This window comes from Pezoporus wallicus, unplaced genomic scaffold, assembly GCF_028554395.1.
Source record: "Pezoporus wallicus isolate ANWC-B61680 ecotype Strahan unplaced genomic scaffold, APGP_CSIRO_Pwel_v1 contig_13989, whole genome shotgun sequence".
Taxonomy (NCBI): domain Eukaryota; kingdom Metazoa; phylum Chordata; class Aves; order Psittaciformes; family Psittacidae; genus Pezoporus; species Pezoporus wallicus.
The window spans coordinates 176,148-199,050 of NW_026635865.1; the positions used below are offsets into that span (position 1 = coordinate 176,148).

A 22,903-nucleotide genomic window follows, 5' to 3' on the forward strand; every position below is an offset into this window, starting at 1 on the left:
GCCACAGGGACAAGCAGGGATGCAGCTGGGGTCCAGTTGGGGATGCTGAGGGGCTGCTACAGCACCCTCTCGACCCCAGTGCAGCAGAGATGGGGCTTTGGTTCTCCAAGAGGTTCTGGAGCAACAAAACGCTTCATTTTCACAGTGGTTTACTGAAAATTGGTTAAAAGTCACTTAACTCCCTGCCCATGGCAGAGGGTTGGAACTGCATGAGCTTTAAGGTCCTTTCCAGCCCAAACCATTCTATGATTCTGTGATTCTATAACTAGAGTAGCTCTGGACAGCCCTGCCATGCCTCTGTCCCCTCCTCACCCTGGGCACAGCCCTTAGTGGCTTGAGGGCCATCACTCCATGGAGAGCAGATGGGACAATCAGCGGGGTCCATGTTCCTCACAGAAGCATCCTGGTGAGGAGGAGAACCAGGAGGCCGAGGGATGCATCCAAGGGCTTGGTCCCATCCGAGTACAGCCTCCTCATGGCCTGGAGCTGCTGCTGCAGGCGCTGGTTCTGCTGCTGGAGGTGGTCCCTGGAGGGGACACACACACAGATGGGGACATGTCCCATGGGGACAGCAAGAAGCTCAATGACAGAGCGTGGGGCTGGAGGGGACGTGGGGGACGTGGGGCTCACCTGCTGCCCTGCAGGTCCTCGAGCTGCTGCTGCTGCTGTGCCACCGCTGCCTGCAGCGCCCTGTTCTCCCCTGCACGGAGCAAAGGCAGCGGGGAAGGTGTCCAGGGATGGGATGAGGGTGTTCCAGGGATGGGATGAGGGTGACCCAGGGGATGGGATCAGGGTGACCCAGGGGACGGGATGAGGGTGTTCCAGGGGATGCGATGAGGGTGACCCAGGGGATGGGATCAGGGTGACCCAGGGGACGGGATGAGGGTGACCCAGGGGATGGGGTGAGGGTGTTCCAGGGGACGGGATGAGGGTGACCCAGGGGATGGGATGAGGGTGACCCAGGGGATGGGATGAGGCTGTCCCAGGGGATGGGATGAGGGTGTTCCAGAGGATGGGATCAGGGTGACCAAGGGGATGGGATCAGGGTGACCCAGGGGATGGGATGAGGGTGTTCCAGGGGATGGGATGAGGGTGACCCAGGGGATGGGATGAGGGTGACCCAGGGGATGGGGTGAGGGTGTTCCAGGGGACGGGATGAGGGTGACCCAGGGGACGGGATGAGGGTGACCCAGGAGATGGGGTGAGGGTGTTCCAGGGGACGGGATGAGGGTGACCAAGGGGATGGGATCAGGGTATCCCAGGGGATGGGATCAGGGTGTTCCAGGGGACGGGATGAGGGTGTTCCAGGGGATGGGATGAGGGTGACCCAGGGGATGGGATCAGGGTGACCCAGGGGACGGGATGAGGGTGTTCCAGGGGATGGGATCAGGGTGTTCCAGGGGATGGGATGAGGGTGTTCCAGGGGATGGGATCAGGGTGACCCAGGGGACGGGATGAGGGTTTTCCAGGGGATGGGATGAGGGTGTCCCAAGGGATGGGATGAGGGTGTTCCAGGGGATGGGGTTAGGGTGTCCCAAGGGATGGGATGAGGGTTTTCCAGGGGATGGGATGAGGGTGTTCCAGGGGATGGGATCAGGGTATCCCAGCGGATGGGATGAGGGTGTCCCAGCAAATGGGATGAAGGTGTCTCAGGGGATGGGATGAGGGTGACCCAGGGGATGGGATCAGGGTGACCCAGGGGACGGGATGAGGGTTTTCCAGGGGATGGGATGAGGGTGTTCCAGGGGATGGGATCAGGGTATCCCAGCAGATGGGATGAGGGTGTCCCAAGGGATGGGATGAGGGTGTTCCAGGGGATGGGGTTAGGGTGTCCCAAGGGATGGGATGAGGGTTTTCCAGGGGATGGGATGAGGGTGTTCCAGGGGATGGGATCAGGGTATCCCAGCGGATGGGATGAGGGTGTCCCAGCAAATGGGATGAAGGTGTCTCAGGGGATGGGATGAGGCTGTCCCAGGGGATGGGATGAGGGTGTCCCAGGGGATGGGATCAGCGTGTCCCAGGGGATGGGATCAGGGTATCCCAGCAGATGGGATCAGGGTATCCCAGCGGATGGGATGAGGGTATCTCAGGGGATGGGATGAGGCTGTCCCAGGGGATGGGATCAGGGTGTCTCAGGGGCTGTTGCCTGCACCCACCCCCCTGCCCCCCTTTTCCTGCTCTGCCCCCACCTTGCAGCCGGCTCACGTTGTGAAGCGCCGCCTCCAGCTCCAAAGCTTTCCCCTGCAGCAGGCTCTGCCCGAGCAAAGGGGCTGGGGGCTCCTCGAAGCACCCACACGCACCCACTTCGGGGGCACGGGGGGGGCTGCAGGACCCCAGCGTCACCCAGCACCTACCAGCTGCCTCTTGCAGTCATCCCTCTGCCCGTGGGCTTTGGCAAGGGACTGGTTGGTGGTGGCCAAAGCTTCCTCCAGGCCCTCCAGCCTCGCAGAGCAGTTCCCCACCATGGCAGAGCCCGTGGCCAGCGGCCAGAGGGCAGTGGGGAGCGCGGCCACCAGCACCACGACGGCCATCCCGAAGGCCAAGGCCACGTAGGTCCTCCAAGGCCGCTTCCTTGGTGGCAGCGGGTCCTTCATCCCAGCCTTCATCCAGGCACGAGCCCTCGGTGCTGGGAGGCAGGTGGGAGCTCTGCCCCGAACCGAGCAGTTTCACTTCCCCCAAAACGGGATTTTCCAGGAAATCATGTGGTTCCGGGGGAGGTGAACGGCCGCTGGGTCCTCCCTGAGCCGGCGCTGGGAAAGGCAGATATGGGATGCAGGACATAGGATATGGGATGCGGATTGTAGGGTGTGGGGTATAGGACATAGGATACAGAGGTGGGATGCAGGACTGGGCAACATGTTGCGGCTCACTGCAGGAGAGCCAGGGAGCTGGGGGGCCACACATGGGGGGTGAAGCTCCATGTAGCTGGCAGTGGGGCCAGTGCTCATGGAGGGGGGAACAGGGCCAAGCATCCCCCGGTAATGGGGGTGTGGGGGTATTTGGGGGGTGTAAATGCGGTACCCAGAGCACTGGGTGCCTCGGTTATTAGGGGTATATGATAGGGAACCCGGGTTGTGGGGTACCCGGGGTATGGATAACTGGGGGCACAGAGAACCCAGGGTATGGAGAAATGGGGATACGGGGTGCACAGGGCATGGGGTACATGGGGTGTGGAGAAATGAGAGTATGGGGAACCCAAGCTATGGAGTACATGGAGTATGGAGAAATGAGGTGTGGTTATGGAGTACCTTGGCTATAGAGAATTAAGGGTATGGGGTACATGGGGTGTGGAGAAATGAGAGTATGGGGAACCCAAGCTATGGAGTACATGGAGTATGGAGAAATGAGGTGTGGTTATGGAGTACCTTGGCTATAGAGAATTAAGGGTATGGGCTACCTAAGGTATGGGGTACCAGGGGTACAGAGTAATGGGGTTATGGGAATCCCAAGGTATAAAGTAGGGTTTGAGATGCCTGGGCTCAGAGCTACCTTGGGTATGGCTGGAGTGTGGGGTAACCAGGTGATGGGGGACCTGGGGTACTGGGGAGGCTGGTGGTGGGGTGATGGGGTGGGTGGCACCAGTCTGAAGCACAGCCCCATTCCCTGCCCTGGCTCTGGGGGGGCAATGGGCAGGATCCGGCCCTGGCTTCTGGCTCCGTGCCATCCAACCCACACCAGGCCTTCCCGGGGTGTCCCCATCCAGCCTCCCTGGCTGCGGGTAGGGAGGTGCCGGTTCTTGGTAATGGGTGGGGAGCCCCCGGCTGCATCCCTGGGGATGCGCTGAGCTGCAGCCGCAGCATGGGCTGGTTTTTGGGAAGCCGGGAGCGGGGCCTGGTGGGGAGAAACCTGAAACGCTCCTTTTTTTTTTTTCCAGGACCTGGGCTAAAATCCTGGTGTTTTTAATGCTTTTCCTGCTGACGTTCCTTAGCAGGGAAACAGCGCCCAAGGGAAGGCAACACTGGCAGGGCCAGCGCGGCCCTGAAGGACCCGGAGCACTTGGGCGGATGGGGAGAGGCACATTCCCGGCTCCTTTCCCTACCACTGCGTGGGGCTGGGAGGAGATGGGCGGCACGGGATGCGGGATGCAGTGTTTGGGCATGGGAGATGTGATACAGAGTGTGGATGGGGGATGCTTGTGTATGACGTGAGGTGTCAGATGCAGGGTGTGGAATATGGGGTGCAGGATAAAGAATGTGGGATGTAGGATATGGGGGCAGGATATGGGATATAGAATATAGGATATGGGGTATGGGGTATAGGATGGGGATATGGAATGTAGGATATGGGGTATAGGATGTGGAATGTGGGATATGGGAATATGGGGTACAGGATGTGGGATGCGGGATATGACGTGGAATGTGGGATATGCGATGCATATGGGATGCAGCATATAAGATATATGGGATGTGGAATATGGGATATGGGGTGCGGGGCATGGGAATATGGGGTATGGGATATGGGACACTCGATATGGGATACAGAGTGTGGGATGCGGGACTGGGCTGGCCCTGGCTGCCCTTGTGTCACACCAGAGCTGCTCTCCCAAACACATCCAAGTCCAAATGACCCAAACAAAGCCAAAGGTGGCACCTACAGGGATGGGCTGGTGCCACCTCCCTGTCACCCCCGGCACAGCACCCTGGCACTGGAAGCCCATCCCTGGGGATGCTCCGGCCACTGCCTCCAGAAATAGATGCTCCACTTTGAGGCCTTTTATTGCTCTGCTTCATGTGATCGAAAAAGCAAAGGCTGGAAATCAAACCCGGCCCAAATATTGACCAAACTTCGCGTTTTTGAGTCAGATTCCCAACATCTGGAGAATGAAAAGGCTTTGGCAGCACCGGGACTGTCAGCAGAAAGCCTTGAAATGTGTTGTTATTGGTATTTATGGGCTGGAGCCTGAAGAGGAGCCGAGGCCAAAGGCTTCAAAAATAGCCTGGAAAGGCGGGCACGGCTGTTTTTTCCAGAGGCAGCTCGTGTTGAACAGCGCCATGGGGAGATGCGGCGCTCAAAACCACACAGGACAGCTACAAAGCAACTGGGAGAGGAATGTGCATCACTGAGGCAGCCCCGGAGCCATCCCCGTGGCATCCCCAGTGTCAGCCCCACTGCTCTCCTCAAATCCCAGCTTCCAAGAGCTTTTTTCCCAGGGTACAGGAAGCAACGCCCCAGCCGGTGTCCTCAGGAGGGGTTGGGGTCTCTCGCTTCCAGCTTGTCCGGGTTTGAGGATGGGATTCTTTTCCCTCCTCCTCCAGCAGGTTGTCTGGAGGGAATGCTGGGAGCCGAGAAGCGCATCTTGGCCAGACGGCCTGGAATTCGGGAGCTGGATCTGGCCATTGTGGCAGACAGAGAGCTGGCACCCTCCGTGTCCCCCTGTGGCTGGATGCACGGGATGCTCTGGTTGGGGTCCCCAGAGATGCTTAATTTGGCAACCCTGAGGATGCTCCAATTGGGTGTCCCTGGGGATGCTCCTGTCGGGGTCCCTGGGGATGCTCTGGTTGGGATCATTGGGCATACTCCTATTGGGATCCCTGGGGATGCTCTGGTTGGGATACCTGGGGATGCTCTTGTTGGGGTCCATGGGGATGCTCTTGTTGGAGTCCATGGGGATGCTCTTTTTGGGGTCCACAGAGATGCCCCAGTTGGGGTCCCTGGGGATGCTCTTGTTGGGGTACCTGGGGGGTGCTGTGGTTTGGGCAATGGGGATGTTCTGGTTGGGGCCAAAGGGGTGTTCTGGTCCAGGATCCAAAGGGATGCTCCACTTCAGGACAGGGGATGGAGAAGATGCCTCCGCACCCCCTGGGGCTGGAGCCCACGCCAGGATGCGGCCCCTGGAGCAGCAGTGCTGGGCTTGGTGTGAAGCAAAGGAGTGAAGCCAGGGGGGAGGGGACCCCTGGGGACACATTGTGGGGGGCTCAGGGGGCAGATCCCACCACAGCAATGCTCCACACCCCATGGTGGGGCAGGGAGGAGGGTCCTGGACAGTTGCAGCATCTCTGCTTTTCCCTTTCATCCCTTGCCTGCGCCTGTTCCCGTTCAGCCTGAAACGTGGGTTTCTCTCCTATTTTGGGTTGGCTTTTCAGCTGCTGGCTTTTATTATTTCAATTTAGGCTCTGTCATTAGATTTTCCATTATTTAAAACAAAAATAAAAAGGAGACAGAACACGAGCAGCTTCCCAAGGTGCTTTCCAGCTTTTGTTCCCGGCCAGCACCAGGACGTGCTTGTGGGGTACAGGGCAGCAGCATCCCACTCCCACTGCTCAATATGGGGCTTGGGGGGGTGTATCCCAGGGTGGGGATGCTGTTGGGGGCAAACAGCACCCCCATCCCCGCTTGGGAGCCTCGGCAGCACCACAGGACGTGCCGGTGCTCCGGCACACCAAGGTTGGGCTCCAGCCATCCCTAATTGCTGGCGGGGTGGGATGGAAGCTGCTGCTTTGCTATTCCCCGTTTGGCTGGGGGCCGGGGGTAACAAGAAGCAGCTGAGCTCCGGCCCCACCTGCCTTTCTCATCACCACAGGGATACACATCCCGCACGGACACTGGCTCTCGCCCTGCCCCTTCACCTGCATCCCAAGGTCCTGTCATCCAGGAGCTGTTTCCTTCCCTGTCTCTGCTACCCAGGCATCGTCGGAGCCAGATGGACCCAGCAGAGCTGAGTGGTTTTGCATCCACACCTTGCACATCCCAGACCCCACGGCTGAGCCCCACTTCACCCCATCACTTGCCCAAAGTCATGGGGGAACCTCGGGGGCCCTCACTCCATCCCCAGCCTCCCACCTGCCCACTGCGGAGCTGAGCTGGGAGCACCTCCCATGCTCAGGGGCTGAGAAGGAAAAAAAAGAGCAGGTCTTTGCCCCACAAACACACACAGCTGTTGTGCTGCAGAAACACATCTGGGTTCTCCATCCTGGAGCATGGGGGTCTGGTGTGGGGTCTCCGTGGGGCTCCCCTGCAGGGTACCCCCATTCTGGAGCTGCTGCCGGTCCCACAGAGCCACATGCTGGTGATTTCTGCTGAGGATTAGGAAAATGGGAGACAAAAGCATCCCAGCTGCAGCCTGGGCAGCTCAGCCATGGAATCAGCCTGGGCCGAGCATCACCTGAGAGCCAGGAGGGGCCAGGGGAGTATTTTGGTACCCAGTGATGCTCTGCAGCACACGGTGTGGGTCTGAAAAGTGATGGGGACATTTGGGTACAGGGTGAGGACTGAGGAGCTCCTTGTCCCTGGGGCTGGAGGGTGCAGGACCCCCGGGATGGGGACCACAGGTTCAGCTCCTGAGCTGGACCCACACCAAATGGGGGAGCAGCAGGAGGGGTTTGGCTGCAGCCCCCAGCCCATCCCCTGACCTTGGGCGGGTTTCCAGCCCTCGGGAATGCTGGGCTGGGCTGGACACCCAGCATGGACCTCCCGCAACCCTGGCACATCCCTGCGTGTGTGCCCCTGGCTCCTTCTCTGGGTCTATGGGACTGCGGGGAGCCCCTGGCCTCCCCCTTGGCTCTGTGTCACTGGGATGGGATCCAGTGAGCTGGAGCAGGGAGCAGCTGTGAGCATAAGGGGCTGCCAACGGGGGGGTCTGACCAGCCCCTTTGTGTGGCTGCTTTTTGTCTTTTTTCACCCCAGTTTTCTTCCCGATGCCATAAATAGCAGCAGGAGCTGCTTCCACCCGCCCTGCCTGTGCAGCTGCATCCCACCGAGCCAACCAGATGGTGGAAAACAATCCTGCCCGCTGGCACTGCCCCCGGCCCCCAGCACATGGCCACGGGGCAGCACCCACCGGCCTTACCCTGCAGGGGGTCCGTGGCACCCAGCACCCAGGGACAGGCAGCACCCAGGCACAGGCAGAACAAGGACAGGCAGCACCCAGGGACAGACAGCACTCAGGGACAGGCAGCACTCAGGGACAGGCAGCGCAAGGACAGGCAGCACTCAGGTACAGGCAGACCCAGCACCCTTGTTCTGTGGGGGGTCAGACCCTCACGATGGGGTCCCAGTGTCTGCTGTGTTCCCATCCAGATGGAATGGGCACAGGGGCTGGGATTTGGTGGCTGCTTTGGCAAACACCCCCTGAACCCCTTCCCATTGTCCCCTTTGATCTCGTGAGCGGCCGCATCCAGTATAAGGGTGAAAAAATGCCGTGGTGCAGCCAAACCATGTTGTAAAAGGGAAACGTTGTCCCAGGAGCTGGAGGGGGGGGGGGCCGGCTCCATAAACTCAGCTTGTTCCATTACTGCATCCTCTGGGATCCACGTGTGGGATGGGGGCTGGAAAACCCACCCAGGAGCACAAGCCAGGGCATGTGGATGGGCTGATGTCAGACAGACAGACCCCTGCCCCTCTCCCTGGCTGGGGTCACCCAGTGGGTGCTCAGTGCATTCCTGTGCCAGGAGGAGAGGGCTACGGGGCTGGATGGAGCCCACCCCCCCCGAGCTGCCACGTCCCACGGCTGCAGGAACCTGGCGTCGTTCCCCCCGTGCTGCCGCCAAGCCTTGAGCCTGGCCCAAGGCAAACAGGAGCCGCTGGGACGGTGCTACCGTGGAGGTGGGAGGCGATGGGCAGGGGGGTTTGGGGTCACACACACACAGAGGCGGGTCCGGGCACCCCCAGCAGCCGGGCGGGTGCACACACAACTCTGTATTTCGTAATAAATAACGTACAACTCCTCGGTGCACGCCAGCACCGCCGCGGGGCCACATCCTGCCCCAGCCGCCTGCCCGCTCCCTGGTGCCGGGTTACAACAAACGCTTTCATGCCTGATTTTTGCCTGGGGTAAAGGCAGTTGGAAGGGTAAAAATACTCCCCGAGGGCAAAACTAGCCGGGATGGTGGCAGCAGGATGGGTGCAGGATGAGGCACTGCCGGGGGATGGGTGAACATCACAGGGACCAAGCCTGGTGTCCCCAGCACGCTGCATGCCACCGGAGAGCCACACCATACGGTGCTGGGCAGAGAGATCAGGGAGGGCTTTTTACCCACATCCTCGGGGTCTTCCTCCTAAAGAAGCCCCACGTTTCCTTATGGGGTGGTGCTGGCAGGGGTGCAGTGGGTGCTCCCAGTTCCTAGCACCCTCGGCTAGTGCCAGCCCCGGCACAGGGGAGCCCAATACTGGGCATGGGGCAAAGCACCAGGCAGGGGACCCCGTCCCTTCCCTTCCCATCCCGGCCCCTTTCCCTATTGGCTTCCACCCCCTCTTTTATTCTTCTTTATTTTAATAAGCCCGTGGGGCCGAGGCGCCGCTGCCGGCACCAACCAGCACCGTGGTCCCTGGGGCTGAGCACCATGAACTGCCCCGCACGGGGCTGGGGCTGAGGGCATGGGCACAGCGAGAGGGTCCCTCTCCACGTGTCCCGTGTGTGTCCCCTCGGCTGGTTTAAATGATGCGGGTAAAAGCGATGGGAAGGGGAGGGCAGAGCGGAGCCGGGGAGGGGCCACGGGGCCACCGCGGGGCTCACACCTGCCCCCGGCTCCGGCCCATCCTCCGCGGGCTGCTGGGGGTCCGGCGAGTGGCCGTGGGGCCGGGGGCTCGGGCGCCGGAGGCGAAGTCCATCACATCAGGGGGAGCCCGGCGCATCTCGCCGGTGCCCATCTCCCGCCGGATCTCGGCCAGCGCCTCAGCCGGGGCCGTCAGCAGGCGCTGGAAGAAGCTCTCCCGGCCCGGCGGCCGCTCCTGGCAGGTGAAGGTAACGGCCGTGCCCGCGTCCGCCTTCATCTCCCGCGAGAAGCCGTCGGAGGTGCCGTCGAAGCAGCGGCCGATGGCGATCTCCTTGGCCAGGCGCGGGTTCTGGTCCGTCACCGTGTAGATGCCGTAGTTGTGGCCCAACGGGTCGACCGGTGCCAGCATGGTGAAGGCGGCCGTGTGGTTGTTCTCTGCCACGGGCGGGTGGCGGCTCAGGTACTCGCGGAGGAGGCTGTTGATGCCCGTGCGGCGGCAGCTGCCTTGGGGGATGATGGAGACCAAGGTGCGATCCACCAGGCTCTGGTCGAAGAGCATCCCGCTGCACTTGAACTCTACGCAGGCGCCCGAGGTGTTCTCCAGCAGCATGTCCCGCACGCTGCGGGTGTCCCGCAGCCCATAGAGCTGCCCCCGGGTGCGAGGGTGGCTGCCCCCCACGTTACGGGACCTCACCATGTACTCCTGCGGCCCCTCAATCTGCACCTTGATGAAACAAGCCCTGAACTCCTGTGGGTTGGGCCACCACGAGAGGTAGTCGCCGGTCCAGGAGGTCAGGTCACTCTCCTTGAAAGGCACCACGTTGTACTCATACTTGTCCACCTCCACGCGGTAGAAGCGGAGGTGATTGGCACTGACCGGTGCCTCCTCGCACTCTTCCAGGCTGCGGTAAGGGTAGATGGGACCATTGGTCTCATCAACGTTGTTGGGGTCAGGCTTGGCCACGTTGATTTGGAAAGCTGTCTTCTTCAGGTTGGGGTCATCGTGGTCCAAGCGGCGGTAGCCCAGCTTGCCCAGATAGGGTTGGGACACCCCAACAGCATTGGGGTTGAGCTTGGGGCTGGAGGCCACGGCTTCCAGCTCCTCCCCACCCAGCGTAGCAGTGACATAGGCTGAGTAGGCATCGGGGCGCTGGGCATCGCAGAAGGCGGGCAGGCAGGCGCCGTTGGGACCCGTCACAACGCTGTCGAAGCGGCCCCATGCCCGGGGGTTGGCGGGGTAGCCGGGCTGGGGCTCCAGGTTGATGAGGCTGATGACCACCCCTTCCAGTTGCTCATAGGGGTTGAACTTCTCATTGCTGTAAGCCCGGACCTTGACAAAGCAGCGGCGGTCCTCCGGCACATCCAGGTTGAAGAGACGCCGCTCCCGGATCTCCAAGTTCCCCACCAGGAATGTCCTCTCCTCCCTCTTGCCTCGGCTCTCCCTGGCCTGCCGGAGGATCCCCTCCTCCTCCCATAAGCCAGTTTCTGGGTTCAAAGACCACAGCTTCATCTTCTGCAGGTGCTCTGGCATCCAGACCTGCCCCGCATCCATCCGCACCTCCACCGGCCCCGTTTGCAGCACCGCGCCGCTCTCCCCTTCCCGAAAATCCACAGCAAACATTCCATAGGTCCTCAGGGGAACGATCTCCCCCTCGGCATTGGCAAAGCTGAGGTCGCTGGAGGCGGCACTGGCTGTTGCCATGTCCCTGGGGTCCAGGAAGGTGACACTGGCCTTGACCGTGCCCTTGAAGACCTCCCCGGAGGGACGGAGGAAGACACCAGCAGGAAGGACGAGCTCCCCAATGGGCTCCTGGCCACTTGCCTCCCCCAGCGGGATGGCGTTGCTCCGGCTGCCATCCAGAGCCACCGGCTCCTTCTTCCGCAGCATCTTGACCTCCTGGTAGACGGCACCGCCGCGGCGGTTGAAGGGCAGGACCTTGACGGCATCCACAAACCTCTGCTGCCGGTCCACAAAGCGAGCCACCAAGCGCTGCGTGTCCGGCGGCACCTCGATGGTGAAGGAGCCCTTGTACCCGGTGAAGCCGACCTTCCTCCTGCCCAGGAAGATCTGCCCGAAGCGCAGGGGCTCGCCAGTGTCCGCTGCCGTCACCCGGCCCTGCACCAGGATGCGGGGCTGGGCACAGGGACCGCAGCCACACTCGGCCACCACCTTGATGGGCAGCAGGGAGCTGGCGCAGGGAATCTCCCGCATCTCCATCCTGCGCACGCCGCAGCAGCTCCCCGTGTCCTCCCCGCACGCCGCCGCCTCACTGGGGCTGCTGGCGCATGGGGTGGGTGGGCAATGGCCCACGTTGTAGTAGCGGGAGCCGGTGGCATCCTGCGGGCACTCGCTGGGCAGCTCCACCAGGCTCGGCTCAGGCTCTGCCTTGCAGCTCTGCTGGCCCTGGGCTGGGGGCACAGCAAGGATGGGGTTAGGGAGACCCTCCCCACCACATGCCCCATCCCAGGGTGATGCTGCAACCCCATCCTGAGGCGATGCTACTGCTGCCCCATCCTGGGGCAATGCTGCAGCCCCATCCCAAGGTGATGCTGCAGCCCCATCCCGCGGTGATGTTGCAGCCCCATCCCAAGGTGATGCTGCAGCCCCATCCCTTTCTCACCCAGCACGGTGAGCTCTGCCGGTGCCGACCTGATGGCACCTGCCTCTGTGCTGGCCTTGCAGTGGTAGGTGCCAGCCTGCTTTGGTGCCAGTCCCCGCAGCACCAGGCGGCTGCCGTACCGGTGCACCTTCCTCTCCAGCAGTGTCCCATTGTGGTACCTGTGGGCATGGGGATGGGCTCAGCTGGGACTCAGCAGTGGCTGCCTTTTCCCACCATTCCCAGTCCCAGACCCAGCTCACCAGTAGTATTTCTTTGGCATGGGGGTGCCTGAGGCTTTGCAGCAGAAAGTCACATCCTGCCCAGCCACCCGCACCTTCGTCTTGGGGTGCAGCACCATGTAGGGCTTCTCTGTAGGGGAGAAAGGTGGCAGAGGGTGCTCCCCCCTCACCATGCACCCTCACCATGCACCCTTGGGGGGGACTCTCAAGGGGTGCATGGGCAGGTCCTCATCCCCACACCTCAATGCTCACCCAACCTCTGCAGCCTCACGTGTGCTACCGCCACGCCAGAGCCGTTGGAGGCGATGGGTGCCAGTGCTGAGGCGAAGCCATGCCGGTGGGCACTGATGTTGGCGGCGGTGCCTTGGCACAGCCCCGTGGCGGTGAAGCGTCCGTGGGCATCGCTATGGGCCAGCAACACTGGCGGGCGGCCCTCCAAGTAGATGCGGGCGTCTGGCAATGCCAAACCAGAGGCAGAGACGACGGTGCCCTGCAGTGTGTGCTCAGGGCAGGCTGCAGGGCGGCACAGTGCTCAGCTCCGTGGCCATGGGCAGTGGTGGGGCTGCATGGGTTGAGGGGCACCACCAGGGAAGGGGTCCCCGTGTCCCCGAGGGCAGGTACCTGGGCAGGGCGAGGGGGGACATTTCTGCACCTCGGTGGGACGGCCGCTGCACGGCACCTTCTTGGCTGTCTTGCAGCTCCTGCGTCGGACGCGCTTCCCGGTGCTGCCGCAGCTGCGGGAACAGGGACCCCAGGAGCCCCACTCTGTCCATGCCGGCTCTGTGGGTCAGACACTGGGTGGGCATGGGCACCACATTCCCCACCAAGCCCCCAGCCTGGGGTGGCCCTGCATCATGGGGACACGGGGATGTCTCCAAGAGGGAAGGCTCCATCGCGGCAATTCCCAGCTCACCCTGGTGTGCCCCTGCCCCACTATTTGTACCAGCGCTGCCTCTGTTACTGCAGTGCAGCTGAGGAGGAGGCGGCAGCAGTGGCTTTGCCGAGGGACCTGCCATGCCAAGGGACTCCCTCATGATGCATGGACCAGGAGAGGAGCTGGAGACGGGCAGCACGATGCAAGTGGCACTGGGATGCTGGGTGCCTACCTGGGCAGGGGCCGGCGCTGCACGTCCGTCGCTCCATGGCTTTGCCCTTGCACTTGATCTCCTTGAGCACAGCCGCCAGCCGGGCATTGACGCAGCGGCGGGTGCGGGTCTGGGTGCCGTTGGTGCCGCACGTGCTGCGCGAGCAGGGGCTCCAGGAGGACCAGTGTGACCAGTAGATGTGGTCTGGGAGTGGCAGAGGCGTTAGCTGAGAACCCACTGCTCACAGAGCCCAGTGTCATGCATCCAAGGGATGATTGATGGAGCTGGAGGGGGGCCTGGTGTAACCACAGCTCCAGCAGCACCCAATGTGGTACAACCGGATGATGAGCAATGGGCATGGAGCCCCACAGAACATGTCAGCGGGGCCTGGGGAGGGCAAAGTGGGACACAACAGGGCCAAGCACTCACCCAGCGGGCAGAGGAAGCGGATGTGGTAGTTGGAGCAGGTCTTGCCTGGCGGCTGCTCCTTGTTGATGCAACGAAAGCCCTTCTTGGGGCTGACGTGCACCACCTCACCCACGTCCTCGGGCAGCTCCCACTCAGTGGTGCGGGCCTGGATGGCCACTGGCCGCTCGCAGACACGGCCCCGGTAGTAGAAGCGAATGGCCTCCAGGCTCTCGTGGTCCCCGTCCCCCCCAGGGTGGTCAATGTTGAACCATGACGTCCACTCAGCTCCTCTGCCTGGGATGGAGCAAGTCCTGAGCATGTGGATGGGGAGCAGCACCCTCATCCCTAAGCACCCTGGGGTGCTACCAAGGCTGGGGACAGCTTGGGGACATCAAGGACTGCATGGACAAAGGATGAATGGGTGAAAGCATTTGGAGATGCGGCGGGGAAGCCTTGAGGATCACCGGCTTGGCACCACATCCCTGCTGCAAGGGTCCCATGGGGGGTGACAGCGTCTCGAGGCTGGCATGGTGGGCATCATACATGCAGCCCCTTTGGGGTGCCCCAGTTGCAGGTTTCTGGTGGGGGCTCAGGGACGGCCGTACCTGCCGTGTCCAGGTCGAGCTCTGCCAGGCTGGGCGCTGCTTTCCAGGGTTTCCCCACGGTGCTGCTCTTTCCCGGCTCCGAGTCGTTCTCCAGGGGCTCTGGGGGAAGCCCAGGGTGGGAGCACCCAGCACTGGGGCACCCTCTCCCCAGGGCACCCAGTGGTGCCCAGCCAGTCCTTTGCACCCTGGGCATGCAGTGGGCATGCAGTGGGCACCATCCCACAGCAGCAGTGGGGACTCAACCCTGTCCTCTCCCCACCTGCAGCTGGATGGATTTTGCCCCCAGACCAGGGACATTCCAGTCTCACACAGCCCTTGGCAGCTTGAGGGACCCCACAGGGCTTCGGAGCCTCAGCACCAGGCAGCAAAAGCCCCGTGGAGCAGGTGGTGGCAGAGGTACCAGCGAGTCCTGATGGCGCTCAGCCATCCAGTGGCAGAGCAGGCAGGACCAATGGGGACATGGGACAATGCATGTCCCCATCTCTTTGGTGACATGGCACAGAGCATGTCCCCATCCCTCTGGTGACATGACCCTGGGGATGGTAAAACTGCCCTGAGCCTCACCACCACATCCTCCCAACACCAGATTCCGAAGGGACCCCCTGCAGCTGTGGCCATGACCCTGGCTCACCTCTGGCCCTGGCACGCATCTGGAGAGTGTTCAGCCCCATCCCTCTCCTGCCCCACATCACCACCACCAGCCCCTGGGAGGACCAGGATGCCTGGACGGGATTCCCATTGATAGACGGCAGCCCCGGCCTTACCTGACGCGCCGGCACCGTGCAGGGCGGTGAGAGCCAGGAGGGCCAGCACCAGCTTCCCCATGGCCACCAGCGCAGCTGCAGCTCCGCCGGCAACTGGGAGCGCGGCGGCCCCGCGGGTCTATATATGAGGTCTTTCCCCCTCGCGCCGTCAGACGGCAGCACGCGGCTGCTGGCGCGGGCGCCCTGGCTGGGTGTCAGGGGGCAGCGGGAAGGAGCGGCCCCAGCCCGGAGCTCCAGGCTTTGTTTTTGCAAAGCTGCTAAAATTGGATGCGCTCGGGAATGCGGAGGGGAGGGAAGGGAAAAACGCGGCGCGAGCCCAGCCCCGGCGCGCTGCGGTCGGGTCACCGGTGCCAGCGCTGCCCTGGCACCCGTCGCCGTGGGGCACGGCGGGGCCGTGACCCGGCCCATGGCGTGTGCCGGAGCCGCCCGGGTCCCGGTGCCGCTGAGGCCGGGCAGAGCGCGGGGCACCCACGGCCCCAGCTGCAACCCGGGATGCAAAGTGTGACGGTGATGGAGAGGGGACCCCCAGAGGGCAGCAGATCCCGGCTGGGGGTCACAGCCCCATCCCACAGCCCGACCAGCGGAAATCCCAGCGCATTCCCTGCATTCCCCAGAACTCCGGCTGTACCCAGCAACCCGGGGCGGGGAGGGGGCTCCCAATGCTGTTGTGTAGTCATGGGCACACCTCTGTTAATTAAAACACCCTGTTAATTAAAGCCCCATGGTGAGGGGCTGCTCCCATTCCCCTTCCCTGGCACATTGGAGGTTTCAGGCTGTGGAGGGCTGCCAGTGTCCCCATGGGACAGGTGATAGAGGGGGTCACACCAGGTCTGTCCCCAGAAGCAGGCTGGTGACAGGTCCCAGGGACACGGCATGGGGAGGGGGTGGGGGGGTGGGTGTTGTCCAAGCTGTTCACGGGGCATGGAACCGAGTTCTGGTGCCCCAGGGGGTCCCCAGGCAGACACCGACCCCACAGCAGAGCCACCAAGCGCTTTATTGGCGGGGGGCTCGCAGGGCCACCACGCACTCGGTGCCGGGGTACTCGGGGGGGTTGAGCTCGAACTTCTTCTGCACATCGTAAGGGAGGAAGCGCCCGGCCACGAAGTGCTGGCGGCCCAGGAAGCGGCGGGCGCACTGCTTGGGTGCCGACAGCGACACCAGCACGTCGGGGCTGATCCCGCCGCTGCTCCCGGCCTCCACGTCCCATCCTGCGGCGGGAAGAAGGACACGGGGAGAGAGGCTCAGGGGTGAGCCCGGCGGTGGCGACGGGGAGGGCACAGGGACGTGGGGTCCCCCCCGCATCAGCACCAGCATCAGCACCCTGCGCCGCTCCAGCCGCATCCTGGCACCGCCGGGGGTTTTTCTTGGTGGGGATTCACCAGTGGCTGTGCCAAGGGCTCCTGTTTGCTCCCGCAGCCCGGGGGGGGGGGGGGGGGGGGGGGGGGGGGGCCGGGGGGGGGGGGTGATGGCAATTCCAGGCCTGGCCACCAGACACCCGGGTGTTTTCAAATTACATCATGTCTCAGTTCAGGGAGTTTGTTATTGATCGTGGATGCCCTGAACGCGGTCAGGGGGAGCAGGCGCCAGCCCTGGCTGCCGGTGGGAATGCTTCCAGGCTGGGAGGGGGGGAAATAGGGGGTCCCCGGGGCTGCCCCCACCCCGCGACGGCACCACAGGAGTTCTCCAGCCACCCGGGCAATGAGCCCATGGTGATGCTGCGCTGGGCAGGGTGGCAAGCGGGTGTGTGTGTGTGTGTGTGTGTGTGTGTGTGTGTGTGTCCCATCCTGCCCAGGGGATGCCGAGCGCGGTGTCGGACCTGAGGGCACGTCCAGGCTGACGATGGGGATGCGAATGAGCTTCAGGGTGCTCAGGATGGCGGCACAAGGCTCCCTCCCCTCCGCTGCCTCCGCCTCGGCTCCCAGCACCGCGTCCACCACTGCGTTGTAGGCATCATTGATGAGCTGCACCTTAAAGGGGACACACACACAGGGTGGGCAGCAGGTTCCTGGTGTCCTCCCCAGCTCCAGGCACCCTCACGCGGGGATCCCGTTTTCCTGCCTAAATAGACTCACCCAGCAGCAGCTGCCAAAACATCCCCCCCCAACCAAGGCAAAGGGGGAGGATGATGCGGGGGGGGCAGAGCCCGGCACGCCGAGACGCGTGGCCCCAGCCAGGGCAGCGCTTTCGGGTCACATTCCTGCTCCCGCCCGAGCCAGGTGCTTCCAACAACAACAGAGCTGGTGGCTGGCGGGGCCGCGGCGGCCGCCGCTGGATTTCATGGCATTCCCGGGCTCCCGGCATTGCCAGGGGCAGGAAAGGGGGGGGAGGGAATAAAGAAAGACTAATCAAGTGAAGCATGTCAGGCGGCGGGGGGCTCACCTCGGTGGGGAGGTAGGACAGGAAGGGGATGTCCATCTTCTCACACTGCGTCGTGAAGTCCTGGTACAGGGGGTCCGGGGAGCGTCTGGGGTAGAAGATGGTGGGTTCATAGTCCTGGGTGGCGGAGAGCAGGGATGAGATGGAGACCGGCATCGCTCGGGAATGAAGAGGAGCAGGGGAGGAAGATACCTACAAAGATCCGGAGGTGCCGGGCACACACCAGCCCGATGGCCCCGTTCTGCGCTGGGCCGCACACCACCAGCACCGTGGGCTGCTTCCGAGGTAGCGATGGCAGCGGGAAGGCCTGTGGGGATACAGCAACGTGGCACCGAGCCCCCCGGGTATGGCAACTGGTGCTGGGAATGTGGCAGAGGGATGTGCTGCTGGAGGGCAGCAGGGTGTGTGGTGGGGTGATGCCCGAGGTGGGATGGGGATGGCACCCAGGGCAGAACAATGCCAATACTGGGATGAAGATGATGCCCATGGTGGGATGCAGATGGTACCTATGGTGGCATGAGGATGATGTCCACGGTGAGATGAGGACGATGCTCATGGCGGGACAGGGCTCCCCGCCAGCCCACAGGGAGGTGGCCACAGCTCCACATCGCAGCAGCCTGTACAGGGAGACTCTGTTTATCCCCTGACAGCTTTTTTCCTGCTCCTGGAGCCTGGCTCCTGCTCCCAGCCCCTGGCGCTGCCCGCGGCTCTGGGGACGTGCCGGGAGAGGACGGCGCTGGGGATGCCCAGAGCTGGACTCGGGATGATAACAAGGAAGAGGAGGATGCTTGGGCCCATGAGGAGGATGCTCAGCTGGGGCTGGCAGTGGGGCTGTGGCTCAGGGGTGGGCAGCCCCATGCTGTGGGACCAGGACCAGCCCTGAGGCAGCCCCAAGATCCAGAGAGGCTCCAACAACCCAGATACTCCCTCTCAGGCAACTCCTCTGCCCTCAACGAAGGGGAGGGTGCAGCAGCTCCAGACACACGGAAAAGCTGAGGCAGGCGGGCGCGGAGCTCACTGGCCTCCGAGGCACAAAGCTGCCCTTGATGCTGCCTCCTCCACCTCCTCCTCCCGTCCAGCAGAAGCACGCAGCTCTCACAGCAACAGCAGAGCATTGCCGGTGCATGGGGAGCCCCAGGGATCCCCCAGCACCCTCCTTCCCATGGACACGGTGTGACCCACAGCCCAAGGGAAATCATGAAGGGTGGGCGAGGAACGCAGATAAACCCACCCAGGGAGAGGCCAGAGCATCGCTTCTGCTGGCCACAAGCTCTGGCTGGCCCCTGGCCCCTGGTCTGGAGCAAGGGGAGACCACAGCCAGGGCTGGGAAAGGCAACGCAGAGGGATAGGACAAGGGGCAGTGAAGCCCCAGCCCCATTGGGGTGACCGTGGCCCTGGTGGGGTGTCCCTGCCCCGGTGGCTGCCTCACCTTGGTCACAGCCATGGCACAGGCATGTCCCCAGATCTCGATGAGCTGCTGCCGCCCAAACCGATAATCCTCCAGCAGCTCCTTTTCGATGGCCTCAGCCTCAGCCTTGCTGCAGAGGGAGCAGACAGCGGTGAGGACAGGGACAGGGATGTCCCCCATCTCCCAGCACCGGGACCCTACTTCGTCTCTATGGTGTGGAGCAGGGGATGCTTGGAAACACCAGGGGCCGGTGGGTGCAGGGGGGTCCAGGGGCTGTGTTTCATGCGAGGCACCAGCCCTGGCAGCGGCCCCAGCTCGTGGCGGTGGGGCTGTTCCAGGAGGCAGAACAATGCTGTGGTTGTTCCTGCAGCCGAGCCCGGCACTGGCAGCGCCCGGAGCCTCCACATCGGGCAGTAATCGCTCCCATGTGTTGGCTCACCTGCGGCGAGAACAGCGTGTGCCGGGGCCCAGCTGCAGGGTGGCCCCTGAGATCCACTGGCCCCTGGTTGCTCCAGGCCCTATTCCCGCCTGTCCTGGCTGATCCCAGCCCACCATCCCCTGGCCTGGACAAGCCCCGTTCTGTTGAGGCCTATGCACTCCAGAGATCCCATAGACCCAACCGAGCCCATCCCCTGGCCTTACTGACAGAGCCCAATGACCATCATCCTGGCAGACCCCCTCATCCTGCCCCATCCCATACAATCTTTTCCCATCCCATCCATCCTATCCTACTCTTATCTCATTCAATCTATCCCATTGCTATTCTTTCCCATCCATCCTATCCTTTCCCATCATATCCTATCTAATCCCACCCTTCCCCATGTCATCCTGCCCTCATCCATCCCATTCTTTCCCATCCCACCAATTCTATTCTGTCCTATCCTATCCTATCCTATCCTTTCCCATCCTATCCTATGTTTTCCCATTCCATCATATACTTTCCCATCCTACCTTATCACATCCATCCCATCTTTTCCCATTCCATCCTATCATTTTCCATCCTACCCTATCCCATCCCATGCTATTCCATCTTATTCATCCTACACTATCCCATCCCACCCCATCCAATCCTTTCCCATCCTACCCTATAGCATCCATCCCATCCTATCCTTTCCCACCTCATCCTCTCCTTTCCCATCCTGTCTAGCCCATCCTACACTGTCCCATCTTATCCTTCCCCATCCCATCCTGTCCCCAGTCCTTTGGTGCCCTCTAGTGAGCCCCAGCCCAGCTCCACAGCAGAGTCCTGGGGGCAAACGGGGGGAAAAGAGGCCAAATGCAGCCGGGGCCAGGCCTGGCGCAGCCCCGCGCAGCTGTGTTGTACCCAACAACAGGCACGTTCCGGTCCTGACAGAATTCCCTGTTCCAGGAGGGAGAACATTGCCCGTAATCGCTGCTGGCAGGAGACCCTGGGCCCGGGCCCGGGCTGGCTCCCGTTGTCCTGGCACCGGCCCCGCCGGGGGGGGGGGACGTGTCACAGGGCTCCGGGTCCTGGCTCTTCCCTGCAGCGCTGCGGGTGCCCGTTCACTGCTCCCCGGGGCTGGGGATGTGCTGGGGAGGAAATGCTGCTCCTGCCCCTGCGCAGGGGTGGGCGCCCCTCGGAGCCCGCGGGGACCCAGCAAAGCCCAGGTCAGCCCAGTTCAACCCAGTTCCCGGTGCCTCCTGGGCGGGACGGGGGGCGGCTGTGCCGTGCTAAGGGACAGAGGGAGCAGGAGGCAGAGGAGCCGCCGGATGAGGGGATCGAGGGCACCCTCCGTGTCCCTTCCTGCCTCTCGGCTCCACACCCTTGCTCTGTCTCCCCTCTGCAGCCCAGTTCTGCACTCCAGCTCCACAGCCCAGCTCTGTGTCCCCCTTGCATCCCAGCTTCACATCCCAGCTTCACATCCCAGGTCTGCATCCCAGCTCCGTGTCCTCCCTCTGCGCCCCAATTCCGTGTCCTCCCTCCACATCCCGGCCCCCGCCCAGGTACAAGCAGAGGGACACTGGAGGCACCAGCCCTGCCCGGGACCGGGATCCCCCCGCTCCGCTCCCAGTGCTGCCAGAGACATCCCCGCCGCAGCCATGGAGACCCGGGATGCGGTTGCTCTGGCAACGGGTCTATTTGGGTACCAGCCCCCCCCCCCCCCCTCCCCGTCCGCCCCCGGGGATGCGGGAAACCGGGATGGGGCTTTCCCGAGGGATCGGGTGTCCCGGGAAACACGCGTGGGGCCAGAGCCTCCGCATCCCAGCACGGAGGAGCCGACCCCGGGGGGAGGGTCCGGCCCCGCCACCGGGGCCGCGGGAGCCTCCAGCACCCGCCCGGGGTCCCCACAACGTCCCGCGGGACCCGGAACCGGCCATGTCCCTGCGGGCAGCTGGGACCTGCTCCGGGAACGGCGGCTGAGGGGGTCCCGGCTGTGCACCGGTGCGGGCGCACGGTGATGGGCACAGGCGCGACGTGACCCAGTGCCCCCCAGCCCCCCGGGACTCCCGGTGCTCCCAATGCGCGGCCCGGGGGGGCTCCGGGGGGGCCGGGCTCACCTCAGGTACCGGGGAGGCTCCCGGGCAGGACCGGGCGCGGAGCTCATCGCGGGCAGCAGGTCCGGGCAGCGGCGGAGCCCTGCGGGAGCGGCGGCAGCAGCGGCTCGACCACCGGGCAGCCCCCCCCGCTCTCGGCGGTGCCGCCCGGGGGAGGTGGCTCCGGCTGCCCCCGCCCCGCGCGGCCCCGCTCCCCGGAGCACCGAGCATCGCCCCGGCCCCCGCCCGCGGGCGGAGCCGCAGCCGACGGGTGGGTGGAGGGCGGCAACCTCGGCTCTGACCCCCCCCCCCCCCCCCCCGCCCCTCCCCTCCCCGAGCAACAGGAAAGCGCCAAAGACCCAAAATCGGGGGTTTTCACCCCAACCCTCACCCCAGTGGAAGCCGCATCTGCAGCATCAATGACCGCGGGGCTACCTCCGCCGAACCTCTCCCAGACCCGGAGACCCCCCCTAAACCCGAGCCCCCACCACCAGACCCTGGTAGTGACTGTGAGGGACAAGTCCCTATGGAGCGCACAGCAGATACCGGCCCCTTTGGCACCCAGAACACGTGGCTCATCCCACACTCCCATCCTGATCCAGGGCTCCAGGACCCTACCCCCGGCCATGTGGGAGCAGGGAAGAGCCTCAAGCACCCTCAGAACAGCCAAGTGTCCCACTGGGAAGGACACGGATCTGGACAGGAACACGAATGACACAGGGTTCGACTCAGCCATGTGGTTTTAATAACAGGAGCCGGTGGCACCGGGGGGGGGGGGTGTGACAGCACCCGGAGGAGTGACGGCACCCAGGGGGGGTGACGGCACCCAGGGGGGTGACACGGCCGTGCCTCACACGTAGTACTGGAGCCCGAACTTCTCGTTCTCCACCTCACTGGTGGGGCGCAGGTAGTAGAGCTCGTCCAGTGTCGGGGGCACCCAGCGATCCGTGTGGAACAGGGACTCACCGACCTGGACAGGGAGGGAGCGCTGTGGCCACTGGCACCGTGATCCCCGCTCCAGGGGACACACGTTCTCCTCGGAGCTTTCCAGGAGCTCTGTCACGGACCCGGCTCCACCGGGAAGGCTGGATCCTGCTCCGGTGCGAGGAGCTGCTGTGCCAGGAATCACCCCACCGCCCCCCTCCGCAGCGCCGGAGCCACAAACCTTCCAGCCAGGAACATCCTTCATGATTTTGGCCTCCTCGTCCAGGTTCTGCCGCAGGATGCGGAGCGTTCTGCGGGACAGGGCGAGGCTGAGCGCGGGGAGCGGCGCTGCAGCGGCCCCCGGTGCCCCCCGTGGCCCCCCAGCCCGGTACCTGCGGTCAGACTCCGCCTGCAGCAGCGGCATCAGCGCGATCCGAGCCTCCAGGTCCTCGATGAGGAGCCGCCTGCGCCGGGACAGACCGGGGGGGGGTCAGAGCTCAGCGGGGACCGGGCAGGGAACCGGAGCACAGCCCCGGGGGGGGGGGGTGTGTGTGTCACGGGAGAACC

At 63.6% G+C, this 22,903-nt stretch overlaps 3 protein-coding genes across 3 annotated transcripts; all 3 read right to left on the reverse strand.

The window, feature by feature from the left end:
- Positions 1-8,989: 8,989 nt before the first annotated feature.
- On the reverse strand, positions 8,990-15,212 carry CILP2 (cartilage intermediate layer protein 2). The gene is made up of 9 exons (XM_057398399.1): positions 15,133-15,212; positions 14,369-14,467; positions 13,785-14,057; positions 13,377-13,559; positions 12,892-13,050; positions 12,523-12,783; positions 12,292-12,400; positions 12,053-12,210; positions 8,990-11,840 (listed from the first exon to the last, which is right to left on the reverse strand). Exons 1-9 carry the CDS (start codon positions 15,191-15,193, stop codon positions 9,448-9,450), a joined length of 3,696 nt encoding a protein of 1,231 aa, XP_057254382.1. The 5' UTR covers positions 15,194-15,212; the 3' UTR covers positions 8,990-9,447.
- Positions 15,213-16,107: 895 nt separating this feature from the next.
- Positions 16,108-21,548, reverse strand: YJEFN3 (YjeF N-terminal domain containing 3). Its single transcript, XM_057398400.1, has 6 exons — positions 21,437-21,548; positions 18,938-19,046; positions 17,705-17,815; positions 17,512-17,625; positions 16,949-17,099; positions 16,108-16,340 (listed from the first exon to the last, which is right to left on the reverse strand). The coding sequence occupies exons 1-6, from the start codon at positions 21,481-21,483 to the stop codon at positions 16,126-16,128; spliced, it is 747 nt and encodes a 248-aa protein (XP_057254383.1). The 5' UTR covers positions 21,484-21,548; the 3' UTR covers positions 16,108-16,125.
- Positions 21,549-22,217: 669 nt separating this feature from the next.
- NDUFA13 (NADH:ubiquinone oxidoreductase subunit A13) lies at positions 22,218-22,820 on the reverse strand (the record flags this gene model as incomplete). The annotated part of the gene is made up of 3 exons (XM_057398401.1): positions 22,218-22,382; positions 22,578-22,647; positions 22,729-22,820. Coding segments are annotated over 3 exons (282 nt in total), but the record flags the coding sequence as incomplete, so codon positions are not given.
- Positions 22,821-22,903: the final 83 nt, after the last annotated feature.

What these genes read in the sequence shown, in the direction of transcription:
- CILP2 (XM_057398399.1), bottom strand. Translation starts at nt 15,193, where the DNA reads ATGGGGAAGCTGGTGCTGGCCCTCCTGGCTCTCACCGCCCTGCACGGT. An exon ending in GCACGGTGCCGGCGCGTCAG is followed by an intron (nt 14,468 to 15,132) that starts GTAAGGCCGGGG and finishes GGCTTCCCCCAG; the next exon opens with AGCCCCTGGAGAACGACTCG. An exon ending in CAGCGCCGGCCCCTGCCCAG is followed by an intron (nt 13,051 to 13,376) that starts GTAGGCACCCAG and finishes TCTGACCCACAG; the next exon opens with AGCCGGCATGGACAGAGTGG.
- YJEFN3 (XM_057398400.1), bottom strand. Translation starts at nt 21,483, where the DNA reads ATGAGCTCCGCGCCCGGTCCTGCCCGGGAGCCTCCCCGGTACCTGAG. An exon ending in GTGCCATGGCTGTGACCAAG is followed by an intron (nt 17,816 to 18,937) that starts GTGAGGCAGCCA and finishes GTATCCCCACAG; the next exon opens with GCCTTCCCGCTGCCATCGCT. An exon ending in CAGCCTGGACGTGCCCTCAG is followed by an intron (nt 16,341 to 16,948) that starts GTCCGACACCGC and finishes TTCCCGCCGCAG; the next exon opens with GATGGGACGTGGAGGCCGGG.